The following is a 22,272-nucleotide window of genomic DNA, read 5'->3' on the forward strand; positions in this document are numbered from 1 at the left end:
ATTCATACAGGATCACAGCCCTCCCTCGCCCATTTCATTCTCTCCCCACCTCCAAACCCCTACCTCAGGGAACTCATTCCACTTGACTATTGCGGCTGGGACAACAGCGGTGTTTCCACACACCCCAGAATTGCACTCCCATAAGGGCAACGACAAATAGGGCTCCTTCCCACACCACACCCTTATCCCCAGGCAGGGAGTCCAGACACATTTTAATCCAAAACACGCTTCCAGTTGGTTTGGCTCCGAGCTAGACCAGGGGAGACCCCAGTGAAGGGTCGCAGCGAGATGAGAACATCTAGGTCAAGCCTTGGAGGGAGGGAGAGTTAATACAACTATGATGAAAGACGACGTGGCTATTTCAGGACACTGGCAATGGTGATGTAGCTGGATCGTTACGACAGATGAAAGAGGGTATACCTAGAGGTCACAAAATCAGGGGCAGATGGCATCAGCTAATGGCACTTGAGGGTCCACTGTAGGCATATTATAATACCAGGAGCTGGCGGGAGCTCCTGACGTTTATGGACAAGGGCTAGAAGAAATCGATCAATGGTATTTATTGAGCACTTACTGCGTGCAGCACTGTATTAAGTGCTTGAGAGATTACAACAGAGTTGGCAGACATAGTCCCCGCCCACCGCAGGCTTATAGTCTAAGGAAGGTGGCATTAGGTGGAGAAAGGAGCCAAGCAACTGATTTGTTCAACAATAAACTAATTACTCTCCAAATAGATGAAGGGACAGCTTGGAGAGGAATAAAATAGTGTGATGAGCCTAGAACAAAAGATTCAGTAGCTATCCATATTTATAAATTTTCATCACTATTTACTGAGTTTTTACTATGTAAGAGGCATGATTCATGCCCCCAAGTACAACTAATGGCGACTGGGGCTTAATTCTATATGTAATACGTGGGCCAAGGTTAACAACAAAAAAAACCCATTGGTTTTCAGAGTTCAAATCTGTACTCTGTTTCATTAGTATACCTATTAACTATCTTTATAATGTAACCAGAGAGTTTGGTTATCATTTGCTTAGCATTGATTAGCTGAGTGAAATGTACTAAGGGTTTATGTTTCATTATACAGATGAAAACTGAATCACAAAGATACAAATTAAGCTTTCTTAGGCAGTTGTATTCTAACAAAAAGCATCTCAACTTATCTGAAACGAATTCAAAACATGAAATGCAAATTGTTAATTTATAATGGAGTTTTCTGTCAAAAAAAAAACCCCAATGGAATAATGCTGAAAGTGAATTTTTGTTTCACATTCCTGAAATGAGCTTTTGCGTCAGATACACTGGCCTAATTTTAATCTATTTAGGCATTTAATAGTTAATGGCATTAGTAGTCTTTTTGAAATTCATTAAGTTCTCTCATTTGTACACATTTCCTAGTGATCATCATTTTCTCCTGTCTGTTTCTTTCTGACTGCTATTATTATCATCGGTGTAGGAGGGGGAGCAGGGGAAAGGGAAGGGCACAAGGGTTTCTTGCGTTTCAAAATTTTTTTGAACAATAGCCTTGGTTATTTCTGAGTTATGATTTTGACAGTGAAGGAAATCCAAGTACACAGATTAAGGAGAGTGAAGGAGAACCCAACTCCAGAGTAAACTTCATTGAGGCTGAAATAAGGAGGAGAAAAACCCACAGCTACCCGAAGTGTTATATACAAATGCAAAAACCATTGTGACCTAGTGGAAAGAGCACAGGCTTGGGAGTCAGAGGACACGGGTTCTAATCCTGGCTCTGCCACATGTCTGCTGCGTGACCTTGGGCAAGCCACTTAACTTCTCTGTGCCTCAGTTACCTCATCTGTAAGATAGGGATTACGACTGTGAGCCCCCATCCCCGGGACAACCTGATTACCTTGTATCTACTCCAATGCTTAGAACAGTGCTCGGCACATAGTAAGCGCTTAAATACCATAATTAATTAATAAATGAAGAAGCTCTAGATCTTGGCTCTGGTCAACAACAATGAGGCACAGTGGGTGGGCTAGCCTGCAAAAAATAAAAAAAAGGGGGGGGGGAAGCAATGCAGCAAAGCAGAAGGGGAAAAAAAAGGAGAAATTGTTAAATGCCACAAGAATATAAATTCACTCAAAAACCTGGGAAATAAGAGGCCCACAGACAGGATGGGTTAAGGAAAAGGGAAAGAGAATAAGAGAGAATTGTGATAAGAATTTATTAATAATAATAATAGTATGGTATTTGTTAGCACTTACTATGTGCCAGGCACTCTTTTAAGTGCTGGGGTAGATACAAGTAAATTAATTTGGACACAGGCCCTGGCCCAGATAGGGCTCACAGTCTCAATCCCCATTGCACAGATTCAGGAACTGAGGCACAGGGAAGTTAAGTGACTTGCCCAAGGTCACACAGCAGACACGTGGCAGAGCCAGGAGTAGAACTCATGACCATCTGACTCTCAGGCCCATGCTCTATCCACTAGGCCATGCTGCTTCTCATAATTTATTATAAGTCTCTTTAGTATCCTTAAAAGGAACTTTGACCAGATTTACACAGACCTTCCGCAAAAGGCCAAAAAACTACCTCCAACTCTTGGGTCTGTATAATGATGACTGAGGAAGGAGAATCATTGGTCCTTAGTTGCTCTGCAACTGTCTTCTAAAAGCCAATTTCCCTGCATGGGTAAGTTTTAGAAGTTTGTATTGTAGGCCCAGTCACCCTGGCCATGAACCTGTATGGTTCAGACAGCGAAGTATGGGCCCTGAAAATCCAGCCCACGCAGACCCTACCTGCATCATGACACTAAGGCAAGCCGCAGTGGGCAAATCATGGAATTATGTGACTAGCCTGCCTCGGCCGGTCAGAAAACCTCTTCCCCCACCCAACGTATTCCTAGGCCACCTGCCCCCAAAGTCGCACGAAGCAAATGTAAAGACCTCCTTTACCACTACCAATCCAGAATTCGCCTGGCATATGCACTACTCCAAAGCCTCCATACACTCACCGGCCCCCAACCCAACCTCTGACCTGTCCCTCCTAAACTCCTCCCAACTCACCCACCGTGTATTTCTGGATCGGCCCTTGATAATTATCCATCCTAAAACTCCACTCCCTCAGCATTATTGGGATAGTTGAGAATATAATCATGAAGCCTGCAGATGACTCTTAAATTACGAGGGGGTTGCAAACCATTTGGAAGAACCTAATTCAGAGCAACCTTATAAATAGAAGAATTGATCCCTCAAAGGATTTGTGACAAAAAAGAGACAAGTGCAAAGGAGACAAGTAGCAAAGGCTTACTGTCTGTACGGATTTCAGGTTGTCTATGCAAAAATACAGGAGATGACCTGGCATTCTTGGTGGGAACACATGCTAAATAAGAGCAAGAGATCTATCATATTTCTTTAAAAAAGCAAATGCAATCTGAATAAGAGGGTGACTTGTAAGAGCAGGGAATTAATTTTTGCACTCTGTTTAGCACTGGTCAGGCCTCTGGAGTTAATGGTTCTGATTTTCATGTTTTAGGAGGCTATGGAGATAGTTCACACAGCTGATTTAAAGGGAAGGAAAATGGGCCGAGGAAAGATAAATAGAATTAGGATTGTTTAGCCTATAAAAAGCAAAGGATAATATGAAGCTTAAGCTCTCTTCAAAACAAGGGATCGGAGACACGTAGTATTGAGGCTCAAGTGAGCCTCTACACTGTGAGCCCGTTGTTGGGTAGGGACCGTCTCTATATGCTGCCAACTTGTACTTCCCAAGCGCTTAGTACAGTGCTCTGCACACAGAAAGTGCTCAATAAATACGATTGAATGAAAAATGACCACAACCCAGATCTCTTTTTCACTTCAGTACTGTTTCTACAAAATTACTAGACCTTTTAAAATAAGAACCACCATCTCCCTTCGTTGGTCTTGTTAAAACTTGTCAGAAGACCTATGAAAGTTAAGAACAATGACTTTCAAATTTTTCCAGATTCTTGGAAAGATGGTCCTTACTGCACATTTTGAACACAAAGATTTCAGCAATAATTTTAAGGCATGCTGGGTTTTACGTTCATTTAGTTTACTGGGTATTTATCCCTTTGAACATGAAGATGCTTTATTTTCCAACAGCCACATTATTTAATTTTGGCAAGTGACTACTTCCAACAAATTACGGTTAACCTATGACACAGACACTGGTAACAAGTTACAGCAGGCTCTGGAATAGTTTTTAAAATTTTACTCCCCCACAAAAATTTTTGGGGCTTGGAAGCTGGAGTGTCAGTCTGCGTATGCGTAAGTGGGCCGCTTAAGAGACATATCCAAGGAAAGCAGATAGCCTAGATGAGGGGCAAACTAGGAGAAATGAGGCTTTGGTGGGAGAAGTCATTTGACTAGTGTCAGTGGAATGAGGAATGGCCCCACAGTAGGAGATCTAGCTGTTAAATTGAGGAAGAAAGGCGAACAGGTGGTAGACAGATGTTGGAACAATGGACCTTAGAGGCCCCTGGATCTCAAGGGTTCAAACCTAAGGGCAGGAGGAAAAAAGGAGGCAAAAAAAGTGAGGAGGAGGAGGAGGAGGAGGAGGATACTAAAGGAGACATAACAGCTGAAGGAAAGGGTTTTGTCGGCCTAAGGGAAAGGAGCTCAGGTGGAGGATCTCCAGTGTAACTGGAAGGCATGGAATATGGGAATGGGAGAAGGCGATTCCAAGAAAGCTGTACATTGGATTGGGTACGGGGAGGAGAGAGTAGAAGTACATCCATTTCAGAATGTTCCAGTTGCTCCAGATGTGCAAAAGTCCTGTACAATCCCGTAGCCCATCCGCAGGTTCAGCCTCCTGATCCTGCGGCCTGGGTCCTATTATGGATCAGACAAGGAGAGGGACAAAAGGAGGAGAACAAATGCCCTGGTCTGCGGTGACCTCAGGCCAGTTTAACGTCACTAGGCCTCAGTTTCCTCATCTGTAAAATGGGGTTTTAAAATACCCCCTCTCCATATTTCACAGGGACATTGTGGAAAAAATATCACATATCTATGAACTTTGGAAAAATGAATGGGCTCTAAGGATTCAAGGTATTACTTTATTTAGGGAGATAGTCAAAAAACATAAAGTGAAAACAAGAGACCACTCAAGCTACAGTTATTTTCTTTGGCTCCACATTGCTTCAGGGACCATGCTACTTGTTGATCATTCAGGCACTCACTCAGCCATTTTATTATAATTGTTATAAATAATAATAAGAATAATAGTAGTAGTGGTACTCATTAAACACTTACTACGTGTCAAACACCAAAATAAGCACTGGGATAGATACAAATCAATCAGGTCAGACACTGTCCCTGTCCCACTTGGGGTTTACAGGTCACAGTAAGAGAGAGAACAGGTACTGAATACATCTTTTACGGATGAGGAAACAGGCAAGGAGAAGTTAAGCGACTTGCCCTAGTTCACACAGCAGGATTAGAACCCAGGTCGTCGACTCCCAGGTTGATGATTTTTCCACTAGGACACACTGTAACCCTTTTTGGGCCAGAAAACGTTTAAAAACTTTGGGGCTGAGGTGGATTGATTCAGTACTAGCCCAGGTCCCCGACATTTGACCTGTGCAAGGCTTAACTGGCTGTGAATCTGAATGTGTACAATGGAAAGTGTGTATATTATTACTTGTACACTGTAAGCACACAGAAAGGGTACGAGGTAACTCTGTGGCAAACCATGAGCATCCTAATCACTCTACCAAGCCCTTAATACAGTGCTCTGCACACAGTAAGTATTCAATAAATACCACTGACTTATTGGCTGCCCAGGATCTGAACTTGGTCCTGAACTTTTGTGACCAAGCCTTACTTATCACTCCCTCAGAGCAGCTCCAGTGCATTTTGTTTATGACTCACGGGACAAAGCCAATACAATCTGAAAAGTCAAAAATCCCAAATAGTCATTTCTTAATGATACCCACAGAAGCAGTTTAGTTTGCAAACCAACAAAAAGGAGGATTTGCTAATAATATGAAAATGGTACGTTGCCTTTGCTTCCTCTTTATCCTTTCTACCATTGGTAAAGACAGATTTTGATCCTCATAGAAAGTTTCTGATCTCCCTTAAGGTTAACAAAATAATAGTTCACTAGTAAGTTGCACAACATTCAGAGGCAAAGATGACAGGCCTCTGAGAATCTGTCTCTAGGGTTGTTGAGTTAAATGAATCAGAGAGACACATGCACACACATCAGGAATGCAGGACATTGGGAAACAAGATAACATTATGAATAAACTGCGTTTTTTAGAAGGTATTGTGCGGCACTTCTTACTAATTCGCCCTGGACTTCCCCTTCCCTCCTTCAATTCAAATTAGGGAAGTTTTATAGAAGTTCTTTTGACATTTTTTCTGCCCAACTGAAAGCCTGGAGTAGTACAAATGAGGCTTTTTGGCCGAGATGTCTAACTGAAGGTGACGTTTAAGAATGCTGAGATTCTGAGCTGCACTCGCTTAACCCACGGCCAGCCCAACAAGAGCCTGGGAACCACCAAGAGACTTCTTAATGGCGTTAGGGCAGGAAGGTGGGGAGGAGAGAAGAGGAGAGGAGGGGAAATAGAGCAAGAGCCATTTGCTGCCATTTCAGGCAGTCAGTTGGGCTAACCTGACTGACACTCCTCTTTCTGGTTCCTGGGACAGACTGAAGCATGAAAAGGGTTCCCCAACACTATTTATGTCGGTACAATGCTTTCCCCGCTGTCCTTTTTGCCCCCGTTACTATTTGTGTCAAAAACACATATTGCCACTGGGGAAAAGCCTTTCAAATAAAATCTGAGCGCACCTCTCAGTGAGTATTCGTCTTTGCTCCTTATTTCAAGTGTCTCACCTCCCTCAAAAGGGTGGAATTGGGGCAATTGGAAACACTGGGGGTAACTGATTTCAAAGTTTCTATTGATCTCCCACTAGGTGGTTCTCCAAAATAACTAATAAAGAGTGGTTGCTACATTTCAGGCTACAGCTACCCTACCTTTCAATACGGCATATGTTTCACAGAAAAAAAAAATCACACATTATAACAAATCTACCATCTGGAGGGTGGGAGAAAATGCCTTTTGTCTCTCCCTCCCCCAACTCCCCATCCTACCCCTGCCAAGCACTTAGTACAGTTTTCTTCCCAGAGTAGGCACTCAAACACTATCGAGACACCCATATTTAAGTATGGCATTGTTTTGGCACTTGAACTTATGACAAGTTAGCCCCATGGAGCCGCTTCAAAAGTGGCTTAAGGAATGGAGGAGAGGTGGGAAGCAAAGTCTACTTCAGAAGACACTCACTTCTTTGATCTCACTGTCCTACCCTGAGTCCTGCCTCGCAGTCCCAAAGATCTCTAACTTTGGGAAGTTCATATTAAAAAACATACTTTTTTAGAGTTAAAGCTCTAGTTATCTATTTCTATTTGTATAAGCGTGTTTCATCCATAAATCGTCAATCATTAAGCTCCCCAGTTCTCCTGGAAGTGAGAGATGACAAACACGAGAGTCACTTTTAAAAACTGGTAGAAAAAACCGTTAAGTCTCACCCAGTGTCAAAAGCCTATGCCATTCTAACATTTCTATTTGTGTTAACAGGCTGTATATAATCGGGGGGAAAAAGTAGTGGAGGAGAAGCACATGCTGGTTTTTGGCCTGAAAAGGCAGGAAGGACCTTGTACACTGGTGAGGTTTTCTGTTTGCTCCCAGGCCCCTCTCAAGCGCCAAACTATCAGCCCACCTGTCACTACCATTCCTACTCTCCTAGTGCCAAACTGTAGTTCTCCAGGGACTCCATAAATATGCAATCTTGGGGAAAACGAGGGGATTGCCATGAAGGAGGACTGAGCCATAAGAAGGAAGGGGCAGGCAATGGCAGAGTACAGTTAAAAATCTCATTTAAAAAAGCCCAGTCTGGGGGAATATGCTGGCCTTCATCCAGGGAAATAAAGGAGATATTGAAAAGGAATGTCACGTTAATACTTTCCTTTTCCTCTGTTCTGTGATAAGATGAAAAGTGACAAATTTTGGGCCAGTCTTCAAAGAGTTTTCAAATCCTGTTACTAAACAGGTAAAAATGACTCATTATGCCCTAAATTCAGTAGAAAAGACATATGCCACTAAGCATGCAAGTGAAAATACAGAAGCTTAAACTGGTGAGTTACTACAGGCTTGTGCAAACGCCAAGATGACGTGGACTTTTTGGCCGAATCCAGCATGGCGTGAACCTCAAAGATCTCCAAAGCACTTTTCCCACAGGCATTCATAAAGAACTTTCCTTGGGTTAAATAAAACAAGATAAGGAACATTCAAAGATTATTCAGTGCTGCAAGATGTCTGTTTTCTTTCTGCCTTCAAACAGGACAATAATCACAGTTCTCGGTAGTATTCGCAACTATCTTTACTCTGGAATTGCACTATGATTTCAATAAATACTGCTGGCTGAATTTAAGAAAAGTCTGTCTGCTTACTCTATATACAGAATAACAACCTTCAATCTTATACTCCCCCTGTGGTCTCCCCACCCGTGGGAAAAGAAAAAGAAAAAGAAAAAAAAAAACAGAGCTAATTTAGAAGTTACAATATTGTATTCCCTCTCCCTTGGATCACGAGCCCCATGTGGGTCAGAGACTGTATCCCATCTGCTTCTGCTGTACATATCCCCAGTGCTTAGTACAGTGCTTAGCCCACAGTAAACACTTAAATACCAAAATCAGTACTATTACTGAATTATTTAAAATGGTTTAAAAGAGTAGGTGGTTATAGAAAATTTCCTGCAGATACAGTAAGCATCACAACCAAAACCCATCTCCTTTCGCCTATGTGTCTGCCCCATATTATTGGGTAGGGACTGTCTCTATATGTTGCCAATTTGTATTTCCCAAGCGCTTAGTACGGTGCTCTGCACATAGTAAGTGCTCAATAAATACGATTGATGATGATATTATTCTGTTTATTGTTATTCTTGCCTCTTACCTCCCTGCAAAAGTGGGGGGGGGGAAGTTTCATATCTTTGTGTTAAAATGGGCAATAAATCTTTTCCCCCAGAATACTAGTGAAATCTACTTGTATTCTAAAGTTTAGACTCAAGAAGACCGGCATTAGTAGCAAAAAGACGTTAATCACACCCTTTAATGATTGTTTTTTCGTATCCACATTAATTTCCTTTGTAACAGTAAAAAAGGAAATAGACAAGTTGTTTCCTCCTGAACCCTCGTCACAATACAGCCAGTGACGCAGTCTAGAATAACTCAATAAACATCACCCTTTCAAGTTACTTAATCCAGTTGCATTTAAGGTGTTACTAGGTGAAATCTATTTGAGTAACAAAACAGGTCTGTACAGGAGCGGGGTTAGGTGTGGACTCTCATTTCACGGTACTGATTTCAATTTTATCTTTTTTTTTTTTTTAACTCCCCCCAAGACGCTAATTTTAACTAGTTTGGGGTGGGTTGGGGGCAAATTGGGTGGCCAGATACACTCAGAGAAAGGGGCTAATCCAACGCATTCCCCCGAGGGGCAGGGGTTAGACTCCTCAAATCAAGACCCTCCCACCCAAATCCTGAAAATCCGATTGCTTTGCACATAGTAAGCGCTTAATAAATGCCATTATTATCATTATTATTACTAGGCCACAGCGGGATTTCACACAGGGCGGGGAAGGGGCTAGAGCTGGATTAAACGCCCCCCTTTTTCGAGTCCCGGGATGTCTGGGAGAAGCAGCGTGTCTCAGTGGAAAGAGCCCGGGCTTTGGAGTCAGAGGTCATGGGTTCAAATCCCGGCTCCGCCAATTAGCCGTGTGACTTTGGGCAAGTCACTTCACTTTCATTCATTCATTCAATCGTATGTATTCAGCGCTTACTGTGTGGAGAGCACTGTACTAAGCGCTTGGGAAGTAGGAGTTGGCAACATACAGAGATGGTCCCTACCCAACAATGGGCTCATGTCTCTATGCCTCAGTTACCTCAACTGTAAAATGGGGATTACGACTGTGAGCCCCCCATGGGACAACCTGATCTCCATTGGTTAGAACAGTGCTTTGCACCTAGTAAGCGCTTAATAAATGCCATCACTATGTCTGTCTGCCCCCTTCTAGCCTGTGAGCCCATGGTTGGGCAGGGATTCTTGCCGAATTGGACTTCCCAAGCGCTGTTGTTGGGTAGGGACCATCTCTATGTTGCCGACTCAGACTTCCCAAGCGCTTAGTACAGTGCTCTGCACACAGTCAGAGCTTAATAAACACGACTGAATTAATGAAGATGACTGCTTGTTGTCTGTCTCCCCCTTTTAGACTGTGAGCCCGCTGTTGGGTAGGGACCATATCTCTAGGTTGCCAACTTGTACATGCCAAGCGCTTAGTACAGTGCTCTGCACGCAGTAAGCGCTCAATAAATACGATTGAATGAATGAACACGACTGAATGAATAAAAACAACTGTTTGTTGTCTGTCTCCCCCTTCTAGACTGTGAGCCCGCTGTTGGGTAGGGACTGTCTCTCTAGGTTGCCAACTTGTACATCCCAAGCGCTTAGTACAGTGCTCTGCACACAGTAAGCGCTCAACACGACACGTGGCTCAGTGGAAAGAGTGTGGGCTTGGGAGTCTGAGATCATGGGTTCGAATCGCGCCTCCCCCACATATAATAATAATAATAATAATGATAATGATGGCATTTGTTAAGCGCTTACTATGTGCCAAGCACTGTTCTAAGCGCTGGGGGGGGGGATACAACGTGATCAGCTTGTCCCACGTGGGGCTCACAGTCGTAATCCCCATTTTACAGATGAGGCACCTGAGGCTCAGTGACTTGCCCAAGGTCACACAGCAGACATGTGGCGGAGCCGGGATTCGAACCCCTGACCTGACTCCAAAGCCCGTGCTCTTTCCACTGAGCCATATCTGCTGTGCGACCTTGGGCAAGTCACTCCACTTCTCTGGGCCTCAGTTCCCTCATCTGCAAAATGGGGATTAAGACTGTGGGCCCCACGCGGGACCACCTCATCTCCTTGTGTTCCCCCCGGCACTTAGAGCAGTGCTTTGCACATAGTAGGGTATGTCTATGTTGCCAACTTGGACTTCCCAAGCGCTCAGTACAGTGCTCTGCACACAGTAAGCACTCAATAAATACGATTGATTGATTGATGGTAAGCGCTTCACAAATACCACCATTATTATTATTATAAGGAGGAAGAATTGGAGGTCGGTGTTCACCCAGGGTGAGGGTGCCAGTGAGGGGGTGCGAACGGTCCTGAGGGGAAAGGCCTCCTCCAGGAGGCCTTCCCAGACTGAGCCCCTTCCTTCCTCTCCCCCTCGTCCCCCTCTCCATCCCATCTTACCTCCTTCCCTTCCCCACAACACCTGTACATATGTATATATGTTTGTACATATTTATTACTCTATTTATTTTACTTGTACAAATCTATTCTATTTTATTTTGTTAGTATGTTTGGTTCTGTTCTCTGTCTCCCCCTTCTAGACTGTGAGCCCACTGTTGCATAGGGACTGTCTCTCTAGGTTGCCAACTTGGACTTCCCAAGCGCTTAGCCCAGTGCTCTGCACACAGTAAGCGCTCAATAAATACGATTGATTGATAGTAAGGGCGCTTGACAAATACCACCATTATTATAAGGAGGAAGAATTGGAGGTGGGTGTTCACCCAGGGTGAGGGTGCCAGTGAGGGGGTGCGAACGGTCCTGAGGGGAAAGGCCTCTTCCAGGAGGCCTTCCCAGACTGAGCCCCTTCCTTCCTCTCCCCCTCGTCCCCCTCTCCATCCCCCCATCTTACCTCCTTCCCTTCCCCACAACACCTGTATATATGGATATATGTTTGTACATATTTATTACTCTATTTATTTTACTTGTACATATCTATTCTATTTTGTTAGTATGTTCTCTATTTCCGCCTTTTAGACTGAGCCCACTGTTGGGTAGGGACTGTCTCTCTATGTGGCCAACTTGTACTTCCCAAGCGCTTAGTCCAGTGTTCTGCACATAGTAAGCGCTCAATAAATATGATTGATAGTAAGCGTGCTTGACAAATACCACCATTATTATAAGGAGGTAGAATTGGAGGTGGGTGTTCACCCAGGGTGAGAGTGACAGTGAGGGGGTGCGAACGGTCCTGAGGGGAAAGGCCTCTTCCAGGAGGCCTTCCCAGACTGAGCCCCTTCCTTCCTCTCCCCCTCGTCCCCCTCTCCATCCCCCTATCTTACCTCCTTCCCTTCCCCACAGCACCTGTATATATGTTTGTACATATTTATTACTCTATTTATTTTACTTGTACATATCTATTCTATTTATTTTATTTTGTGAGTATGTTTGGTTCTGTTCTCTGTCTCCCCCTTCTAGACTGTGAGCCCACTGTTGCGTAGGGACTGTCTCTATATGTGGCCAACTTGGACTTCCCAAGCGCTTAGTCCAGTGCTCTGCACACAGTAAGCGCTCAATAAATATGATTGATAGTAAGGGCGCTTGACAAATACCACCATTATTATAAGGAGGAAGAATTGGAGGTGGGTGTTCACCCAGGGTGAGGGTGCCAGTGAGGGGGTGCGAACGGTCCTGAGGGGAAAGGCCTCCTCCAGGAGGCCTTCCCAGACTGAGCCCCTTCCTTCCTCTCCCCCTCGTCCCCCTCTCCATCCCCCCATCTTACCTCCTTCCCTTCCCCACAGCACCTGTATATATGTTTGTACATATTTATTACTCTATTTATTTTACTTGTACATATCTATTCTATTTATTTTATTTTGTGAGTATGTTTGGTTCTGTTCTCTGTCTCCCCCTTCTAGACTGTGAGCCCACTGTTGCGTAGGGACTGTCTCTATATGTGGCCAACTTGGACTTCCCAAGCGCTTAGTCCAGTGTTCTGCACATAGTAAGCGCTCAATAAATATGATTGATAGTAAGGGTGCTTGACAAATACCACCATTATTATAAGGAGGAAGAATTGGAGGTGGGTGTTCACCCAGGGTGAGGGTGCCAGTGAGGGGGTGCGAACGGTCCTGAGGGGAAAGGCCTCTTCCAGGAGGCCTTCCAAGACTGAGCCCCTTCCTTCCTCTCCCCCTCGTCCCCCTCTCCATCCCCCCATCTTACCTCCTTCCCTTCCCCACAACACCTGTATATATGGATATATGTTTGTACATATTTATTACTCTATTTATTTTACTTGTACATATCTATTCTATTTTGTTAGTATGTTCTCTATTTCCGCCTTTTAGACTGAGCCCACTGTTGGGTAGGGACTGTCTCTCTATGTGGCCAACTTGTACTTCCCAAGCGCTTAGTCCAGTGTTCTGCACATAGTAAGCGCTCAATAAATATGACTGATAGTAAGCGCGCTTGACAAATACCACCATTATTATAAGGAGGTAGAATTGGAGGTGGGTGTTCACCCAGGGTGAGAGTGACAGTGAGGGGGTGCGAACGGTTCTGAGGGGAAAGGTGGGTCGGTGGGCTGGTGGCTGCGACCCACCGAGGCCTAGTCGCCTCAGCGGCCGACATGAGGCCGGTCCCGGCCGGAAGGGCCGCTTAGTACGTCGTCCTGCCCGTCTCCCCCGCTCGGGAGTCCGAGGGCTGGGCTCCCCTTCGCCCTGAGGTGGGGGGAGGCCGCCCGCTCCCGCCGGCTCGGGGATTCCCTTCCCTCAGACCGGTTCCCGCCGGTTCCGCTCAAGTCTCGCGAGAGCGAGGCGGGGATCCCCCTCCACGGGCCCCCGCTGAGGCGCTGCCCTCACGGGGTGGGCCGTGGGGGAAGAACACTAATCAATCAATCCTATTTATTGAGCGCTTACCGTGGGCAGAGCACTGGACTAAGCGCTTGGCAAGTCCAAGTTGGCAACACATAGAGACAGTCCCTACCCAACAGTGGGCTCACGGGCTAGAAGGGGGAGACAGAGAACAAAACCAAACATGCTCACAAAATAAAATAGAATAGATATGTACAAGTAAGATAAATAAACAGAGTAATCATCATCATCATCAATCGTACTTATTGAGCGCTTACTGTGTGCAGACCACTGGACTAAGCGCTTGGCAAGTCCAAGCTGGCAACACATAGAGACAGTCCCTACCCAACAGTGGGCTCACCGTCTCGGCGCTTAGAACAGTGCTTTGCACATAGGAAGCGCTTAATAAATGCCATCATTATTATTAAAATAATAATAATAATAATCGGGATGGTACCCATCAGTCGTATTTATTGAGCACTTACTGTGTGCAGACCACTGGACTAAGCGCTTGGCAAGTCCAAGCTGGCAACACATAGAGACAGTCCCTACCCAACAGTGGGCTCACCGTCTCGGCGCTTAGAACAGTGCTTTGCACATAGGAAGCGCTTAATAAATGTCATCATTATTATTAAAATAATAATAATAATAATCGGGATGGTACCCATCAGTCGTATTTATTGAGCGCTTACTGTGTGCAGACCACTGTACCAAGCGCTTGGCAAGTCCAAGTTGGCAACACATAGAGACAGTCCCTACCCAACAGTGGGCTCACCGTCTCAGTGCTTAGAACAGTGCTTTGCACATAGGAAGCGCTTAATAGATACCATCATTATTATTAAAATAATAATGATAGTATTTATTATTAAAATAATAATGATAATAATAATCGGGATGGTACCGATCAATGTCGTATTTATTGTGCGCTTACTGTGTGCCAGAGCACTGGACTAAGCGCTTGGCAAGTCCAAGTTGGCAACACATAGAGACAGTCCCTACCCAACAGTGGGCTCATGGTCTAAAATAATAATAATAATCGGGATGGTACCAATCATCAATCAGCAATCGTATTTATTGAGCGCTTACTGTGTGCAGAGCACTGGACTAAGGGCTTGGGAAGTACAAGTTGGCAACATATAGAGACAGTCCCTACCCACAGTCTAAAAGGGGGAGACGGAGAACAAAACCAAACACACTCACAAAATAAATAGAATAGATATGTACAAGTAAAATAAATAGAGTAATAAATATGTACAAATATATATACATATATACAGGTGCTGTGGGGAAGGGAAGGAGGTAAGAAGGGGGGATGGAGAGGGGGACGAGGGGGAGAGGAAGGAAGGGGCTCAGTCTGGGAAGGCCTCCTGGAGGAGGTGAGCTCTCAATAGGGCCTTGAAGAAATCAATCGTATTTATTGAGCGCTTACTGTGTGCAGAGCACTGGACTAAGCGCTTGGGAAGTACAAGTTGGCAACATATAGAGACGGTCCCTAACATCAACATCATCAACATCAATCGTATTTATTGGGCGCTTACTGTGTGCAGAGCACTGGACTAAGCGCTTGGGAAGTACAAATTGGCAACATATAGAGACGGTCCCTACCCAACAGTGGGCTCACAGTCTAAAAGGGGGAGACGGAGAACAAAACCAAACATACTAACAAAATAAAATAAATAGAATAGATATGTACAAGAAAAATAAATAAATAAATAAATGCCCAACAGTGGGCTCACGGTCTAAAATAATAATAATAATAATAATAATAATAATAATAATAATAATAATCGGGATGGTACCAATCAATCGTATTTATTGAGCGCTTACTGTGTGCAGAGCACTGGACTATGCGCTTGGGAAGTCCAAGTTGGCAACACATAGAGACAGTCCCTACCCAACAGTGGGCTCACGGTCTAAAATAATAATAATAAAAATAAAAATAATAATAATAATAATAATCGGGATGGTACCAATCAATCAATCATATTTACTTAGCGCTTACTGTGTGCAGAGCACTGTACTAAGCGCTTGGGAAGTACAAGTTGGCAACATATTAGAGACAGTCCCTACTCAACAGTGGGCTCAGTTGAAAGCCCTCTATGTGCAAAGTGCTGGGGAGGAGATGAGGCTGCGCCACGGGTCGCTCCCAGGTTTCGTCAATCAATCAATCAATCATACTTATTGAGCACTTACTGTGTGCAATCAATCAATCAATCGTATTTATTGAGCGCTTACTGTGTGCAGAGCACTGGACTAAGCGCTTGGGAAGTACAAGTTGGCAACATATAGAGACAGTCTCTACCCAACAGCGGGCTCACAGTGTGCAGAGCGCTAGACTAATAATAATAATAATAATAATGGCATTTGTTAAGCACTTACTATCATCATCATCATCAATCGTATTTATTGAGCGCTCACTGTGTGCAGAGCACTGTACTAAGCGCTTGGGAAGTACAAATTGGCAACATATAGAGACAGTCCCTACCCAACAGTGGGCTCACAGTCTAAAAGGGGGAGACAAAACCAAACATACTAACAAAAAGCGCTGTTCTAAGCGCTGGGGGGGGATACAAGGTGATCAGGTTGTCCCACGTGGGGCTCACAGTCATCATCCCCATTTTACAGAGGAGGTAACTGAGGCTCCGAGAAGTTCAGTGACTTGCCCAAGGTCACACAGCAGACACTGAGCGCTTGGGAAGTCCAAGCTGGCAACATATGGAGGCGGTCCCCACCCAACAGCGGGCTCCCAGTCCAAAAGAGTGGGCTCCCAGTCTCCCCGTTTTACAGATGAGGGCACCGAGGCCCACAGAAGTGACTTTCCCAAAGTCGCCCGGCTGACAGTTCATCAATCGTATTTATTGAGCGCTTCCTGGGTGCAGAGCACTGTACTAAGCGCTTGGGAAGTACAAATTGGCAACATATAGAGACAGTCCCTACCCAACAGTGGGCTCCCAGTCTCCCCGTTTTACAGATGAGGGCACCGAGGCCCACAGAAGTGACTTGCCCAAAGTCGCCCGGCTGACAGCTCATCAATCGTATTTATTGAGCGCTTCCTGGGTGCAGAGCACTGGACTAAGCGCTTGGGAAGTCCAAGTTGGCAACATATAGAGACAGTCATCATCATCATCAATCGTATTTATTGAGCGCTTCCTGGGTGCAGAGCACTGGACTAAGCGCTTGGGAAGTCCAAGTTGGCAACATATAGAGACAGTCATCATCATCATCAATCGTATTTATTGAGCGCTTACTGTGTGCAGATCACTGTACTAAGCGCTTGGGAAGTACAAATTGGCAACATATAGAGACAGTCCCTACCCAACAGTGGGCTCACAGTCTAAAAGCGGTTGGCGGGGCGGGATTTGAACCCACGACCTCCGCCTCCAAAGCCCCGGCTCTTTCTAGCCTGTTGGGTGGGTGGGGACTGTATGTGTTGCCCACTTGGGCCTTCCCCAGCGCTCAGTCCAGTGCTCCGCACGCAGGAAGCGCTCAATCAATACGATCGATCGATTGACTTCCACCGAGCCAAACATCTAGAGACAGTCCCTACCCAACAGTGGGCTCGCAGTCTAAAAGCAGTTGGCGGGGGCGGGATTTGAACCCACGACCTCCGCCTCCAAAGCCCAGGTAGGGGCTCTCTCTAGGTGTTGCCGACTTGGGCCTTCCCCAGCGCTCAGTCCAGTGCTCCGCACGCTGGACGCGCTCAATCAACACGATCGATCGATTGATTTCCACCGGGCCAAACATCTGGAGACAGTCCCAACAGTGGGCTCACAGTCTAAAAGCGGTTGGCGGGATTTGAACCCACGACCTCCGCCTCCAAAGCCCCGGCTCTCTCTAGGGGCTGTCTCTAGGTGTTGCCGACTTGGGCCTTCCCCAGCGCTCAGTCCAGTGCTCCGCACGCAGGAAGCGCTCAATCAATACGATCGATCGATTGACTTCCACCGAGCCAAACGTCTAGAGACAGTCCCAACAGTGGGCTCCCAGTCTAAAAGCGGTTGGCGGGATTTGAACCCACGACCTCCGCCTCCAAAGCCCCGGCTCTCTCTAGGGGCTGTCTCTAGGTGTTGCCGACTTGGGCCTTCCCCAGCGCTCAGTCCAGTGCTCCGCACGCAGGAAGCGCTCAATCAATACGATCGATCGATTGACTTCCACCGAGCCAAACATCTAGAGACAGTCCCTACCCAACAGTGGGCTCGCAGTCTAAAAGCAGTTGGCGGGGGCGGGATTTGAACCCACGACCTCCGCCTCCAAAGCCCAGGTAGGGGCTCTCTCTAGGTGTTGCCGACTTGGGCCTTCCCCAGCGCTCAGTCCAGTGCTCCGCACGCTGGACGCGCTCAATCAACACGATCGATCGATTGATTTCCACCGGGCCAAACATCTGGAGACAGTCCCAACAGTGGGCTCACAGTCTAAAAGCGGTTGGCGGCATTTGAACCCACGACCTCCGCCTCCAAAGCCCCGGCTCTCTCTAGGGGCTGTCTCTATGTGTTGCCGACTTGGGCCTTCCCCAGCGCTCAGTCCAGTGCTCCGCACGCAGGAAGCGCTCAATCAATACGATCGATCGATTGATTTCCACCGAGCCAAACATGTAGAGACAGTCCCAACAGTGGGCTCCCAGTCTAAAAGCGGTTGGCGGGATTTGAACCCACGACCTCCGCCTCCAAAGCCCCGGTAGGGGCTGTCTCTAGGTGTTGCCGACTTGGGCCTTCCCCAGCGCTCGGTCCAGTGCTCCGCACGCAGGAAGCGCTCAGTCAATACGATTGATTGATTGATTGATTTCCACCGAGCCACGCGGGATGGGGGGGCCACGTTTCCGTGGCGACGGAGTGGGTCGTGGCCGGGCGGCCGGTCCGCCGAGGCCGTTGGAGGGGTGGGGAGGGGAGGGTGATGCCAATTTGTACTTCCCAAGCGCTTAGTACAGTGCTCTGCACATAGTAAGCGCTCAATAAATACGATTGATTGATTGATTGATTGATTGATTGAGGGTGGGGGAGACAAAGCGGGCCGACCCCGCCGGCTCTTACTCGTAGTGGCGGAAGATCTCCCGGGTGACTTTGTAGTAGAAAACTTCCTCGTCGGGCCTCAGGTCGGCCGGAGGCCGCTGCCTCACGAACGGCTTTCGGTGCAGCAGGGGCATGGCGGGGCCGGCCCCCTCCAACGCCCGGCTTTTCCCTGAGGAGAATTGGAGGGAAAAGGGAGAGGGGAGGTCGTCAGGGGACGGGCCGCCCTCCCTCCTTCCTCCCTTCTTCCTCCCTCCGCCGCCACTGAGGGGGACGAGGGAAGGCCCGGCCCCTTCCTCACAATGGGGCCCTGACGCTCCTCCTGGGCGGGGCCTCTCCTCCCCGCCGCGCCTCACACAATGTGCTCGCCCCCCCCCCCCCCCCCGGACAATCAATCGATCAATCAATCCTATCTATTGAGCGCTTACTGCGTGCTGAGCGCTTGGGAGTCCATCAATCAATCCTATTTATGGAGCCCTCGGGAAGTCCAAGTTGGCAACACAGAGAGACCGCTCCCTGTCATGGGAATCAATCAATCCTAGTTATTGAGCGCTCACTGCGCGCTGAGCGCTCGGGAAGTCCAAGTTGGCAACAGAGAGAGACTGGTCCCTATCATGGGAATCAATCAATCCTATTTATTGAGCGCTTACTGCGCGCTGAGCGCTCGGGAAGTCCAAGTTGGCAACAGAGAGAGACCGCTCCCTGTCATGGGAATCAATCAATCCTATTTATTGAGCGCTTACTGCGCTCTGAGCGCTCGGGAAGTCCAAGTTGGCAACATAGAGAGACTGGTCCCTATCATGGGAATCAATCAATCCTATTTATTGAGCGCTTACTGCGCGCTGAGCGCTCGGGAAGTCCAAGTTGGCAACAGAGAGAGACTGGTCCCTATTATGGGAATCAATCAATCCTATTTATTGAGCGCTTACTGCGTGCTGAGCGCTCGGGAAGTCCAAGTTGGCAACATAGAGAGACTGGTCCCTATCATGGGAATCAATCAATCCTATTTATTGAGCGCTTACTGCGCGCTGAGCGCTCGGGAATCCATCAATCAATCCTATTTATTGAGCGCTCGGGAAGTCCAAGTTGGCAACATAGAGAGACCAGTCCCTATCATGGGAATCAATCAATCAATCAATCCTATTTATTGAGCACTTACTGCGCGCTGAGCGCTTGGGAATCCATCAATCAATCCTATTAATGGAGCGCTCGGGAAGTCCAAGTTGGCAACATAGAGAGACGGGTCCCTATCATTTTAGACTGTAAGCCCACTGTTGGGTAGGGACTGTCTCTATATGTTGCCAATTTGGACTTCCCAAGTGCTTAGTACAGTGCTCTGCACATAGTAAGCGCTCAATAAATACTGATGATGATGATGATGCTGAACACTTGGGAATCCATCAATCCTAGTTATTGAGCGCTTACTGCGCGCTGAGCGCTCGGGAAGTCCAAGTTGGCAACACAGAGAGACCGGTCCCTGTCATGGGAATCAATCAATCAATCAATCCTATTTATTGAGCGCTTACTGCGCGCTGAGCGCTCGGGAAGTCCAAGTTGGCAACAGAGAGAGACTGGTCCCTATCATGGGAATCAATCAATCCTAGTTATTGAGCGCTTACTGCGTGCTGAGCGCTCGGGAAGTCCAAGTTGGCAACATAGAGAGACTGGTCCCTATCATGGGAATCAATCAATCCTATTTATTGAGCGCTTACTGCGTGCTGAGCGCTTGGGAATCCATCAATCAATCCTATTTATGGAGCGCTCGGGAAGTCCAAGTTGGCAACACAGAGAGACCGGTCCCTGTCATGGGAATCAATCAATCAATCAATCCTATTTATTGAGCGCTTACTGCGCACTGAGCGCTCGGGAAGTCCAAGTTGGCAACAGAGAGAGACCGCTCCCTATCATGGGAATCAATCAATCCTATTTATTGAGCACTTACTGCGCTCTGAGCGCTCGGGAAGTCCAAGTTGGCAACAGAGAGAGACTGGTCCCTATTATGGGAATCAATCAATCCTATTTATTGAGCGCTTACTGCGTGCTGAGCGCTCGGGAAGTCCAAGTTGGCAACAGAGAGAGACCGGTCCCTATTTTGGGAATCAATCAATCCTATTTATTGAGCGCTTACTGCGCGCTGAGCGCTCGGGAAGTCCAAGTTGGCAACAGAGAGAGACTGGTCCCTATTATGGGAATCAATCAATCCTATTTATTGAGCGCTTACTGCGTGCTGAGCGCTCGGGAAGTCCAAGTTGGCAACAGAGAGAGACCGCTCCCTATCATGGGAATCAATCAATCCTATTTATTGAGCGCTTACTGCGCTCTGAGCGCTCGGGAAGTCCAAGTTGGCAACATAGAGAGACTGGTCCCTATCATGGGAATCAATCAATCCTATTTATTGAGCGCTTACTGCGCGCTGAGCGCTCGGGAAGTCCAAGTTGGCAACAGAGAGAGACCGGTCCCTATTATGGGAATCAATCAGTCCTATTTATTGAGCGCTTACTGCGTGCTGAGCGCTCGGGAAGTCCAAGTTGGCAACACAGAGAGACCGCTCCCTGTCATGGGAATCAATCAATCCTAGTTATTGAGCGCTTACTGCGTGCTGAGCGCTCGGGAAGTCCAAGTTGGCAACATAGAGAGACTGGTCCCTATCATGGGAATCAATCAATCCTATTTATTGAGCGCTTACTGCGCGCTGAGCGCTCGGGAAGTCCAAGTTGGCAACAGAGAGAGACTGGTCCCTATTATGGGAATCAATCAATCCTATTTATTGAGCGCTTACTGCGTGCTGAGCGCTCGGGAAGTCCAAGTTGGCAACATAGAGAGACTGGTCCCTATCATGGGAATCAATCAATCCTATTTATTGAGCGCTTACTGCGTGCTGAGCGCTTGGGAATCCATCAATCAATCCTATTTATGGAGCGCTCGGGAAGTCCAAGTTGGCAACATAGAGAGACCAGTCCCTATCATGGGAATCAATCAATCAATCAATCCTATTTATTGAGCGCTTACTGCATGCTGAGCACTTGGGAATCAATCAATCAATCCTATTTATTGAGCGCTCGGGAAGTCCAAGTTGGCAACATAGAGAGACCGGTCCCTATCATTTTAGACTGTGAGCCCACTGTTGGGTAGGGACTGTCTCTATATGTTGCCAATTTGGACTTCCCAAGTGCTTAGTACAGTGCTCTGCACATAGTAAGCGCTCAATAAATACTGATGATGATGATGATGATGAACACTTGGGAATCCATCAATCCTAGTTATTGAGCGCTTACTGCGTGCTGAGCGCTCGGGAAGTCCAAGTTGGCAACACAGAGAGACCGGTCCCTGTCATGGGAATCAATCAATCAATCAATCCTATTTATTGAGCGCTTACTGCATGCTGAGCGCTCGGGAAGTCCAAGTTGGCAACAGAGAGAGACTGGTCCCTATCATGGGAATCAATCAATCCTAGTTATTGAGCGCTTACTGCGTGCTGAGCGCTCGGGAAGTCCAAGTTGGCAACATAGAGAGACCGGTCCCTATCATGGGAATCAATCAATCCTAGTTATTGAGCGCTTACTGCGTGCTGAGCGCTTGGGAATCC

The 22,272-nt window shown here is 46.7% G+C and overlaps 1 protein-coding gene across 2 annotated transcripts in view; it reads right to left on the reverse strand.

Moving 5' to 3' along the window:
- Positions 1-22,272, reverse strand: part of BAZ1A (bromodomain adjacent to zinc finger domain 1A) — a 95,936-nt gene that overhangs the window by 65,853 nt on the left and 7,811 nt on the right. For both annotated transcript variants that reach the window (XM_038756158.1, XM_038756157.1), the window contains exon 3: positions 18,711-18,858. In XM_038756158.1, coding sequence (XP_038612086.1) covers positions 18,711-18,858 — 148 coding nt within the window. The remainder of the gene's footprint in view (positions 1-18,710; positions 18,859-22,272) is intronic.

This window comes from Tachyglossus aculeatus, chromosome 14 (assembly GCF_015852505.1).
Source record: "Tachyglossus aculeatus isolate mTacAcu1 chromosome 14, mTacAcu1.pri, whole genome shotgun sequence".
In the NCBI taxonomy this organism is placed as follows: domain Eukaryota; kingdom Metazoa; phylum Chordata; class Mammalia; order Monotremata; family Tachyglossidae; genus Tachyglossus; species Tachyglossus aculeatus.